Consider the following 13,351-nt stretch of genomic DNA (forward strand, 5'->3'; position numbering starts at 1 on the left):
AATTTCGATATATAAGCAACTTTTTGTAATATGATAAGTTCATAATAAAAAAATAAATTGATTTATAGAATCTTATTTCTTTAAAAACAAATATTTTCATTTAATATAGTAAGTAGTTTTATGCATTTTAATGTGTTTTTTCAAACTACATATTTTTTAAAATAAGCACTTCCTTTTATAAAGAAACAAATTATATTTGCTTCTTTCAAAAAATATTTTTTTAAAAGTATTTTTATATAAATAAATGTTATAAATCAATAATTATTTGTAATTAATTTTACAATGAAATTAATCTTATTATTAATCAATTTTAACTCTTATTTTGAGCAAATAAAAATTTTCTTAATTATTTTTAATTTGGACGTAATATTTGTTGCACATATATATGATATTTCAAAAGGAAATAGTCCCACATTGCTTGGTCCACCTAAATGTAGAGCCTTTATATATTAAAGTGCTCCTTACACTTCCAAAGAGGCAAACAATGGGTGGTGGGCTTGTGCACGTGAGAATGGGCCTTGCGAGCCCATCGTAGTTCAAATCTTTCGATTTGGGCCCCCTTGCGCGTGCGATAATAAGATCCAGAAATATTTTCAAAATTCAAACTTGATTCTGTTTTGAAAACTGCTCAAATCTTATCACTAAAAAATCGGATTAGTTTTCTTTAATTATACAGATTTATTTTCTTAATTAATTCGGGTTAATTTCCTTAATTGTCGGATCCTATTAGGGTTTCTGAGACGGGTTAATTTCCTTAATTGTCGGATCCTATTAGGGTTTCTGAGACTCTATACATACCGGCACGTCATTTTCAATAATCATACAAATACCTTTCTCTTTTTCTCTCGAGTTCTCATAATCTTCAGCTGCTAGTTCTGCTCCTCAGATCACTGAGACGACCCTGTTGTATCCTGGGGGACTTGCACGTATCCCGCGAATAAGTCCTTAAGGTTAGTGTCATCACACACCTCAGGGGAACTTTACTAACGTGGTTGTTCAGTGTTTCAGGTTTATTCAAGCTGGGTCCGTCATTTAAACTACAACAATCTTAAGGACTTATTATGGATGACACATTAAACAACGCTACCGTTATCACTGCTGTCGTCCCCCGCCCGCAACAACCACGACGTATGCAAAGACCTTACCTGATGTCTCCAAAATCGAGGTCTTCGTTGGCCAAAATTTCTGTCGATGGAAAGAACGCATCCACTCCATACTAGACATGCACGGTGTTGCTTACGCTCTTACTGTTCCCAAGCCAAATTCCTCCACCTCAGCATCCGCATCCAAATCAGATGATTGGTCTCAGGCCAACAAGGTTTGTCGTCATACTATTCTTAGTACTTTATCTAACGATCTCTTTGATGTGTACTGCTCATACAAGGAAGCCAAAGATATATGGGACTCAATGATAATGAAGTACACTGCCGAGGACTCTGTTAGACAACGCTTCATCATAGGTAACTATTATCGTTGGGAGATGATCAAAGAAAAAGACATTAAAGTGCAAATCAATGAATATCATAAATTATTGGATGATCTTAAATTAGAAAATATTTCTCTACCTGATGAATTCGTTTCGGAGCTGCTCATTGAAAAATTACCACAAAGTTGGACTGATTACAAGCAACACCTAAAGCATAGGCACAAACAAATGTCACTCACAGATCTTATCACCCACATCATAATAGAGGATGCAAATTATAAGGAGTGTGTTGCAGCAAAGGCAAAATCATTGGTAGCAAAAGCAAACGTGGTACAAGTGCAAGAACAACCTAACAAAAAGAGGTATGATCAAAAGAAAAATAAGTACAATTCTAAGAACTCTTTCCCACGTGCTACTAACCCCGTCTTTAAGAAAAAAGGCAATTGCTTTGTCTATGGAAAGCCAGGGCACCATGCACCTCAGTGCCGTTTTCGAGCAACGAGAAACGACAACCCTCCTAAGGCTAAGGTTAACCTAGCTAAAGGGGATGATATTATTGTTGCGGTCGTTTCTCAGGTAAATATTGTGACCAATGTAAGCAAATGGGTGGTAGACTCTGGGGCTACTCGCCACATATGTGCAAATACAAATGCCTTTTCCTCTTACACTACTGTGGAGGATGGAGAAGAGCAAGTCTACCTCGGTGATTCTAGGCCAATCCGGTTCTAGGAAAAGGAAAAGTTCTCATAAAGCTTACATCTATTAAAACGTTGGCTTTAAATGATGTACTGCATGTTCCTTCCATCAGAGTCAACTTGGTTTCTGTAGCACTGTTAGGCAAAGTGTGAGTTAAAGTATCGTTTGAATCTGATAAAATTGTTATGACCAAGAATAATGTTTTTGTGGGTAAGGGTTACTGTGACCAAGGTCTTTTTGTACTAAATGTTTCTAAAATAACAAGTGAATCTGCATCTCCTTCTACTCATATGATTGATTCTTATGGTATGTGGCATGCTAGATTAGGACATGTAAATTCCGCGTATGTTTTAAAATTGAAATGACTAGGTATTATTAACATGCATGATGAACAAATTGGCAAATGTGAAATATGTGTTGAATCAAAGCTTATTAAGAAAACATGTCATTCTGTGTTTCGTGAATCTGAACCGCTTAGTTTATTTCATTCTGATCTTGCTGATTTAAAACAAACTATGTCTAGAAGTGGTAAAAACTATTTTGTGACTTTTATTGATGGTTTTTCTAGATACACAAAAGTTTACTTGATTAGACATAAAGATGAGGCATTTGACATGTTTTTATCCTATAAAGCGGAAGTTGAAAATCAATTGAATAAAATGATTAAAAGGATTAGATCTGATAGGGGTGATGAATACATGTTATTTGATGACTATTATGAAAAGGAAGGTATAATTCATGAGGTAACCCCACCTTATTCACCTGAATCCAATGGAGTAGCCGAAAGGAAAAATAGAACCCTTAAAGAAATGATGAATGCATTATTAAATAGTTCCTCTGCTCCTGATAATCTTTGGGGAGAAGCCTTATTAACTGCATGTTTTCTACAAAATAGGATACCTCATAGAAGAACTGGTAAAACACCCTATGAGTTATGGAAAGGATATGTCCCTAATCTAAAGTATTTGAGGGTGTGGGGGTGCCTAGCTAAAGTTTTGTTACCTGATCCTAAGAAAAGGAAAATAGGGCCTAAAACTTCTGATTGTATGTTTATTGGTTATGCTGAACGTAGTGCTGCCTATCGGTTTCTTGTCCTTAAAATTAGTGTGATTGATTGTAATACGATAGTAGAAACTAAGAATGCTAAATTTTTTGAGAACATCTTTCCTTTGAAGTTTAGTACCAACACTAGTTCTACTCAACCTTCACCTTTAGAGACCTCTAGTGAACATATGTTTGAGGACTTGAGGAGAAGTAAAAGACAAAGGAAAGAAACATCTTTTGGGAGTGATTTTTATACCTACCTAGTTGAGAATGATCCTATAAGTTTCTCATAAGCTATTAGTTCTTCATATGCAATATTTTGGAAAAAAGCTATTAGGATTGAAATTGATTCTATTAAAGAAAACAATACATGGACTTTAGTAGACTTACCTAAAGGAGCAAAACCAATAGGTTGTAAGTGGATCTTTAAAAGAAAGTACAACCCTGATGGATCTATAGAAAAATATAAAGCTAGATTAGTAGCTAAGGGATTTACTCAAAAACAGGATATAGATTTCTTTGATACCTTTGCTCTTGTTGCCAGCATTTCCTCTATTCGAGTGTTAATAGATTTAGCATCAATCCATAGGCTTGTGATGCATCAAATGGATGTAAAAACGGCTTTCTTGAATGGTGAACTAGAAGAGGAAATTTATATGACTCAACCCGAAGGGTGTGAGGTCCCTGGTCAAGAGAATAAATTGTGTAGACTCTTAAAATCCTTATATGGTTTAAAACAAGCACCAAAACAATGGCATGAAAAATTTGATCAAGTTTTACTTAATGATGGGTTTAGTTCTAGTAGTGTTGATAGATGTGTGTACACCAAATCTATGAATGATGATTGTGTTATCATATGCTTATATGTGGATGACATACTCATTTTTGGTACTTGTGATGATATAGTGTTTAAAACTAAATCCTTTCTTGCATCTATTTTTGATATGAAAGACATGGGTGAGGCAAGTGTAATCTTGGGAGTTAAAGTTGTAAGGAAGGGTAATAGTATTTTATTAGGACATTATGTTGAGAGACTTTTTAAGAAGTTTGATTATTATGACTGTAAGTCTCTGACTACCCCTTACGACGTTAACTCTCAACTAAAACAAAATAAAGGAGAGTCTCTTGCTCAATCTCAGTATGCCCAAATTATAGGGAGCTTACTGCATTTGATGAACTTTTTTAGACCCGACATTGCATTTGCAGTAAGTAGACTGAGTAGATATACCCATAGTCCCAATCAAGATCATTGGGAAGCACTTGTGAGACTCATGAGATACTTGATAGGTACCATTGATTATGGTATTGAGTATAGTGGATTTCCTGTTGTACTAGAAGGGTACAGTGATGCTAATTGGATCTCTGATTCAGATGAGACAAAATCCACTAGTGGCTATGTGTTTACTCTTGGTGGTGGTGCGATTGCATGGAGATCAGTCAGGAAACCTATTATTGCTAGATCAACCATGGAGTCAGAGTTTGTAGCTCTAGAAATGACTAGTATTGAGGCTGAGTGGTTAAGAAACTTCTTGGCAAACATTCCTCTAGGAATGAAACCAACCCCATTAGTGTCAATACATTGTGACAACCAGTCAGCAATAGCCATAGTTAAGAATAAATCGTACAATGGGAAGAATAAATATATACAATTGAGACATAATATAGTAAAGCAGCTGCTGAAGGATGGGACAATTTCCATCAATTATGTGAAATTAGAAGGAAACTTGGTAGATCCTCTGACAAAACCCCTAGGGAGAAAAATGATTTATGAAACATCGAGAGGAATGGGACTAAAGCCATTTGAAAACAAACAAGTGATGGTAACCCAACCTTCACTACTACAAAAGGCACATTTTACATCGGTTATTTAACACTATCTACATCGGTTCTAAAACCGATGTAGAATGAAGAGACGTAGTATATGTATAGCATTTTACATCGGTTCTTTCTAAACCGATGTAAATTTGTGCATGATTTTACATCGGTTCTGTTTATAACCGATGTAAATTTGGGTAATTTACATCGGTTATAAACAGAACCGATGTAAATTTATACTCTCATTTACATCTGTTCCTGTATGAACCGATGTAGATTATTAATTTTTAAAAAAAAAAAATTGTTTGATTTTAGGTTCTTTCTAATTTAATATGTAATAACCACATATATAATTCTCTGCCAAATTTTTTAAAAAGTGCATGAAATTAAAAGATTAAACAAAACCTAAGATTCCAAACCAACTGGGAACATGATATATTAAACATGATATATTAACCTAAGATTCTTAAAGGGCCTTCAAAGTTTCCACCCAAAATATTTTTATAAATATGAGCACAACATTGTACATGATATTACATAGATACAGCATTGGAAAGTCAAAAAATATTCACAAGTGTCCAAGAGAATAGATCAGAATTGGAAAATTAACATAATTCTTTTTTTCAAATCCAGAATATCCAGATAATGCACAGCCTAGATCCTGAACTTAAAAGAATTATAACTCTCAAGACGTAAGGCAATTATATTGTGTAGGCAGCTCACCACCAGTTTAATGAAACTACTGAGGAAGGTCCTTTTATATTCTAAAACGATGCTAATAATAAGAATTCTATACAAAAATAGTCCTATAACACAATAAGACATGAGTAATAAACATGGTCAACCATAAGTGAAACCATTATGTCCTGAATTACTAGTGGAATTCACTGTTATCAATAGTATTTGCATATACATTGACAAGATCTAACTTCACAGGTAAACCAATTAAACAAGCTTCAATAGAAAATGGTGATCTAGTAGGTGGACGCAAATTGGAACCCGAACTGCATTCATCATCTCTGAACCAATTAGACAAAACATTAACCACCTTCAACAAAGATGAAGAAACACCATAGCATCAGAACCTAATCACCAGGTTAATCTGTTTTTGAAGCTTGTTTTGCAACTTTCAGGAATAATGCAATATGAAATTGCAAATTTCAAATTTCCTTTTTATGTAATAAATCTGGAAAGTAAAAATATTAATTACTCATTGTACAATAATAATAAACAGTTGAACCTTGGAATAATTTTTTAATATAATTAAACTGACTAAAAATAACTAGGCCTTGTCATAGTATTTTCTAACCTGGAAAAATAACAAAATATACCTGTTATGAAAATCTTAACTGACACTACTTAAAAACTTGTGTTATTAACTCTCATAACATTCAAAACCATATGTATCAACTATAAGGACATTAAACACTTCAACAATCTCATTTCCATCAACTGGATTTGGACAATGACACTACTTTTAAACTGGGTTTAAACTCCTAAATCTAATACAATTAGAACCTCTTTAAGAACCTAAACAATTAATAGTTCTTCTACTTCTTGGTCAAAAGGCTAGAAATAAAAAAAAATAGATTGAATATGAGTTATAGGATTAATAACCTTTTGGCTAGCCTAATAACATTTCAAACCAATCTTAATATGTCTTTCCTTTAAAAAAATATTTTCTTTAAAACTTTAAGCAGTAAAAGAACGGATTTGAATTTGTACCAGTATCTTCCAAGGGGTCTTCAATAATTTCTTTGGCATCAAACATACGGTCAACCAGTTGCTTGACAAGTAATTCCACAATTTCTGCTGCATCCAATGAAGGTAGTAGAAAGAAAAATAAAATTATCCAAATACTGTTGAGAATACTGGGATAGTTTATCAAAGTCTAAATTGATAAACTAATAAAAATTGACTGCTCATGCAATATATGTGTGTGTTCTTTTTGTCATCAAGTAGAATGGCATTTTTTTTTCCTAATGATGTATAACAATATGTTGGAGTTTTACGATGTTTTAACTCAAGCATGTGAAGTAAATTAGCTAAAAAAATCTTACATGAGAAAAAAAAACAATCAAGCCATTTGTTTATGGAGTTTAAAGCTTAAAAGAACTCCAATCATACATTCGTTTCCTTTTCAAACAAATCTTACAATATGGATAATTTATTGTTAGAGCAAAAATTTAGAAAGACCATATCAAGACCATTCATTCCAAAATACTTTTCCTCAACTGGCAAACTCTGGTAGTTTAGATTATCCTGTGCAGCTAGCTATCAACTCAAAGATGCTAATCAGATCATACAAATACATTAACAAGATTAAGGAATTAAACCGTCTCATTTTGGAAAATTATTCTCAATGGGGAGGCATTTTTTCCAATGTGGCAGACAAATCCAAGTGCCTGCAAGAATCAAAAGGAAATGCAGTTGCAGCTCTTGAATGCATTCTACTGATTGAATGCATAGACAAAGGAGATCTTAATATAACTCATCAGGACAGAAACTAAAAACTTCCTGGTCATGTGTTGATGATGCCGATACGAAACCCACACACAATATAACTCATTAGCACATTAGACTAGATTGATGAAAGTAATTCATATCAATGTTTCTCATATTACCATCTCCAAAACCAAAACAGGGAATTAAGTTATCCTCATATTAACGTGATTGTCTCAAATAGAAGATTAACACAAATATAAGATAAAAGAGTCAAGAAAACAATGTTAATTATATGATTTTAAATAGAAGATTAACTCACAAATATTTTTTAAATGTTGTATATTGCTAGAGAGCCCCAAATATAAAATAGTCAAGAAAACAGTGTTTCCATGTTTTGGATTAAAGATTATTGAACTGGTGAAGCATGTCCATCAATCTCATCCAGTCATCCCACTAATGGCCATCTGATTTAAAAATCATAAACAAAAGAAGGAAAAAAAAAAGATAAGAAACAAGTGTTTGTAGGGCAAACCATTTATTTTTACTAGTGGCATAATCCCATGATAGTTCTTTATTCCTAACTCCTTTTTTTTTTTAATATAAACAAACTAACAGAGAACTTATTAACAAGGGAAAAATGCAAGAGGATACAAAAACCTCATAAAACTACACAAACAATTGAAAGGAATAAAAAACTAAGAACATGATACATGTAGCACGAAATTGTGATCTTTCTTTAGTTGTACCAAGGAAAAGACTTTATCAGAAAACCACAACTAAGCTAAGTGAACTGCTGAATCCCAAATGAACTCGAGAGGCAACGTTTGACTAATAAAAATGCTAATATTTCTTTTCAACCATGTACACCAAACAACCCCAAATCAAGAATAATGTCAAAGCCTTTTACCATCTCTATCTATTGGTTCAAAACTTATAAAATTAAAAAATGAGAATTTCTAGAGAAGGGAAACCACTGAGCAATGCAGAAACAAATGAGACGCATTTTCATAACTTGATTTGCACATGTCACAATGATGAGGAAACAAAGCAGTTAGAGGTCTTCAAAACTGAAATAAATCTTTCATATTAATCTGTTTTAGAAAAGCAGGCCAAACAAAAGATTTGACCTTTGAGAGAGCGATTGATTTCCAAGTTGACTTATCTAGAAGGAAAAAATTATTGCTACAAGATGAAGTGAGAATCTAAAGGTAAGATTTTCTTGAAAATAAACCTGAGGTATCAAGAGATTAAATCCTCTGGTCTGGATTTAAAGAGATATGGCTTGAATTCAGTAAGACAAAAAGAGTCTGTAGTTGAGAGAATTCCCTACATGCAAACTTCTAAAAGAGTGAACATTCCACAAAAGATTCAGATGAAGAATAAATCTAAATAATTGGAGCATCCTGCAAATTAGAGAGATAAAGAAATCTAGGAAAAGGAAGCCAATTCTTTTCCCATCTATCAATCATCAAATTCATATCAAAACCATTCCAAAAACCTCAAATCTTAATTGATGTTATCAGAACCTGTTTGGGCAAGTCCTATCATATATGTTCCTGAAAAACACAAACCACAAAGAATAATCAAAAATTTAATAGGATTTCACCATTGTTAATAAAGCCAATCCCCAGAACAAAAGATAGAGAAAAATAGAGAAGTTGGAATAGGAGACTATTGGAAAAAATAATGCAATCAACTAAACCACTCAAGCAGGAGGGAGCCGAGGCCGGAGCCGGTGCCGCCGCCCATGGCCTTGAAGACGAGGAAGCCCTGGAGGCCGGTGCAGTTGTCGGCGAGCTTGTGGACGCGATCGAGGCACAGATCTACGATCTCCTTGCCTACTGGAAATGGAAATTAGGGTTAGGGTTACGTTATTGGAAAAAGAAAGGGAAATGTAGAGAGAGGGGGGAGGTTACCTGTGTAGTGGCCTCGTGCGAAGTTGTTCGCGACGTCTTCCTTGTTCGAGATGGGTTGCTCCGGGTGAAAGAGTTGGTGATAGGTGCCGGCGCGGACCTCGTCGATGACGGTGGGTTCGAGATCGACGAAGACGGCGCGTGGCCAATACGAGAGGGGGAAGGGGAGTGGGTTGGTTTTGTTTGGGGGGTTTTGGGGGACGGTGTTTGTTTGGAGGAAGAAGGGGGTTTGGGGGCGGAAGAGAGAAGATGAATTTCGGAGGTTGGGGGTAGTGTGCAGCCTACACGATAATATTAGGGACTCATTTCTACATCGGTCGTAAGCAAAACCGATGTAGAATAATTCCTAAATTTTATTTTTACATCGGTCATAAACAAAATTGATGTAAATATGTTTATATTTTCTATTTATTTACAAGTTTGCCATCGTGTTTATGATTTACATCGGTTCTATTAGAACCGATGTAAATATGGCGATGTAAAACATTATTTTTGTAGTAGTGCTTTGTGATTGGAGATCCCATGAATAGGGTTCATATGGGTAAGAACAAGTTACTTGTTAGTTCTGCTAACACTAAAATTACATTTTTGTATCTTCCTTAAATATGAGAAAGTGCTGGAGCTGCATTACTGAGAGGGTAAGTTTTATTGTCAAACTTTATGATGAGAAAGCTTGACATATTATAAAACTTTTAATGATTTTCATATCCCTTATAGGTGGTGTATGATTTGCAGCATGCACTTGATGAAATCACCTATATGAGTGTCAAATAGGGCCGCTTGCATGAGATCTTGGCAAGATCTCTAGAGCACTCATGAATACTGGGCACTCGCATGGCCTAGTAGCGCAAAATAGCGATAATGACAAAGAATTGTGGGGGTGTAATATGATTGATAAAACCACTAATATACATCAAGTGCATTGGTTCATATAGCTTGCTACATCAATCTCACTATATGTTAAGTATTATCAATCTAGGACTGGTTCATATAGCTTGCTACACCAGGTCCAATGTATTACAATCAATATGAGAACTCATTTTCTTTTTCTATCTCTCCTTTTAATGTAATTAAATTTAAAGTATTTCCTTTCGAAATATGTGGGGGATTGTTGCACATATATATGATATTTCAAAAGGAAATTGTCCCACATTGCATGGTCCACCTAAATGTAGAGACCTTATATATATATTAAAGTGCTCCTTACACTTCCAAAGAGGCAAGCAATGGGTGGTGGGCTCGCGCACGTGAGAATGGGCCTTGTGAGCCCATTGTAGTTCAAATCTATCGATTTACCCCCCTGCGCGTGCGATAATAGGATCCGGAAATATTTTTATTTTTGATTACATTAAATTTTTCTTAAAATTAATTAAAGAAACCTTATCCGAATATGACCGTTTTTCCATTTCAAAATTCAAACTTGATTCTGTTTTGAAAACCGATCAAATCTTATCACTAAAAAATCGGATTAGTTTTCTTTAATTATACAAATTTATTTTCTTAATTAATTCGGGTTAATTTCCTTAAATGTTGGATCCTATTAGGGTTTCTGAGAATCTATACATACCGGTACGTCATTTTCAATAATCATACGAATACCTTTCTCTTTTTCTCTCTGAGTTCTCATAATCTTCAGCTGCTAGTTCTGCTCCTCAGATCACTGAGACGACCCTGTTGTATCCTAGGGGGCTCCCGCGAATAAGTTCTTAAGGTCAGTGCTATCACATGTCTCAGGAAAACTTTGCTAATGTGGTTGTTTAGTATTTCAGGTTTATTCAAGTTGTGTCTGTCGTTTAAACTACAACAATATTTTGGAAAAAAATTACTCCAAATATTCACAAGTTTATATAAAAAGATAGTATGATAACCTTTATTGAGCCAACAAAAATTTCCTTAATTATTCCCTAATTAAAGAAATATTTTGTGAGTACAAACTACTCTAAATATTAACAACTTTTATATATTAAGATAAAATAACCCTTATTTTAGGCCAATGAAAATTTCCTTAATTATTTTCTAATTGACAAAGTGTTTTTTTAAGAAAAACTACTTCGAATGTTGAAAATTTTAAATAATATATTACCAACTTTGTATAATAAGATAATAAGATGACCCTTATTTTAATTCTTATTTTGAGTCCACGAAAATTTCCTTCATTATTTCCTATTTAACAATTTTCATTTTGAAAAAATTACTCCAAATGTTAACAACACTATATAATAAGATAAGATAACCCTTTTTTTAAATGAGAATAATAATATCCTCTCAGATTTTGCATCAATTCATGAATAAAGTATTATTAAAAAAATTTGTAATTTAGTACGGTTTTATTTCAACCGTTTATTTGGCAAAATAGGATCATACTTTAAATTTTTTTATTAACAAAACTATTAAACCAATACTATTTGATATTATTAATACTAATACTATAGAGCACGCAAAAACTTAATCAACAAAAATTCATTAAAAATAAATAATAATAATAATTAATATAGATCAGACTTTGTATAATTCTCTTTTAATTAATTAAATATCTTAATTTGGTGTTGTCTTTTCTCAATCATGATTCTAACATTGATTAGGACGTCAACATGTGTACTTATGAACTTGGAAGAAAAATGATAATACAACATGGTTAATTATATTAGAAATACATTTTAATTTGTTACTATACCATAAATAACAAATTTCAAATGATGATATATAAGTAATTATTTTTAATATAATTAATAAGCTCATAATAACAAAATAAATTTATTTATAGAATCTTATTTCTTTTAAAACAAATATTTTTATTTAATAGAGTAAGCGGTATGAAACCCTCTACGTACCCCACATTTATAATTACATAATAAATAGTAATCATTAAAATCTTTCATAAATAAAACTAGAATCTCAAATATCTTACGTAGAAGATTTGCATTCATAAACTCATAAACACTAGGTCAAATGCGGAAATTACAAAGGAAAGAAATTAAAGTTTTGAAAATAGTTCAATGGAAACATCTTAAACTAGTCCTAACTACGCCACGATGTTACATCACATATCTTATTATAGAGTACGCTCAACTGAAGTCTAAGCTTCATCACCAACATCCTCATATCGATGGTCATCTACAACACAATAGAATACACACATAGAATAAACAAGGGAGTGTGAAACATCTCACTAAGATTAAGGTGTAAAAATAACAGTCAGGCAACACACACACAGTCATACTAAGTATAGTCATAGTTATATATTAACCAGGTACAAATTCAAGTTACACATACAAAATCATTCGTCATGCAATGATGTTAGGGACTAAACTCATAAATGCATGCATGTGACGCTAGTCACATATCACATATCACTAGTGTGCTGCCTAAACAACACACCTAAGGTAGTATAGGAGTACATGTAGGGAGCTACCCATACACTCTCAACTAGAAGAATGTATTGCTAGGGTCTGGTTGGGATAACAAAGTTGCGCAAGTTACGTCTCATGCTCACAAACAGGCAAAATCAAGACATCCAAACCACATTATCCCCTAGGACTCTCCCAAGCTATTACACAATCTTCCCTAATGCTGTAGTCCACATCGTACCCAACACATAGATGCACATGATGCATGTCACACATTCACACTTCATTGACTCATCATTTCACTTGTTATAGAATTTCATGTCTTATCTTATTTCATCACATTTCACATTCTCATAGTCATAGTCATATGGTCACACATTAGTTTTCACATTCATAGTATTCAAAATAGCATGTAATTCACATCAAATAAGTAGTTGTACATCACACAATCAATTAACCATTAATTATAAGCATATAAAACGTGTAAAACATGAATCGAGGTCGCACTTGGCACACTCCAATACTCGCGCCCGACGAATTAAATACCGCACCAAAAGCGGAACAACACGTCTGGAACACCCTTGAGTGTGCCTATCAAAATTAATGTCGAGCCTAAAATGGAGAAACTCGCTCAACGAGGCTTCTTGTGCCCAATGTAACTTTCC

General features: G+C 33.5%; 1 protein-coding gene across 1 annotated transcript; it reads left to right on the forward strand.

The window, feature by feature from the left end:
* Positions 1-1,222: 1,222 nt before the first annotated feature.
* Positions 1,223-2,155, forward strand: LOC145950555 (uncharacterized). Its single transcript, XM_083061649.1, has one exon. The coding sequence runs from the start codon at positions 1,223-1,225 to the stop codon at positions 2,153-2,155; it is 933 nt and encodes a 310-aa protein (XP_082917775.1).
* Positions 2,156-13,351: the final 11,196 nt, after the last annotated feature.

The sequence above is a fragment of the Cajanus cajan genome, chromosome 8 (genome assembly GCF_000230855.2).
Source record: "Cajanus cajan strain Asha chromosome 8, NIPB_CcT2T_4, whole genome shotgun sequence".
Classification (NCBI taxonomy): domain Eukaryota; kingdom Viridiplantae; phylum Streptophyta; class Magnoliopsida; order Fabales; family Fabaceae; genus Cajanus; species Cajanus cajan.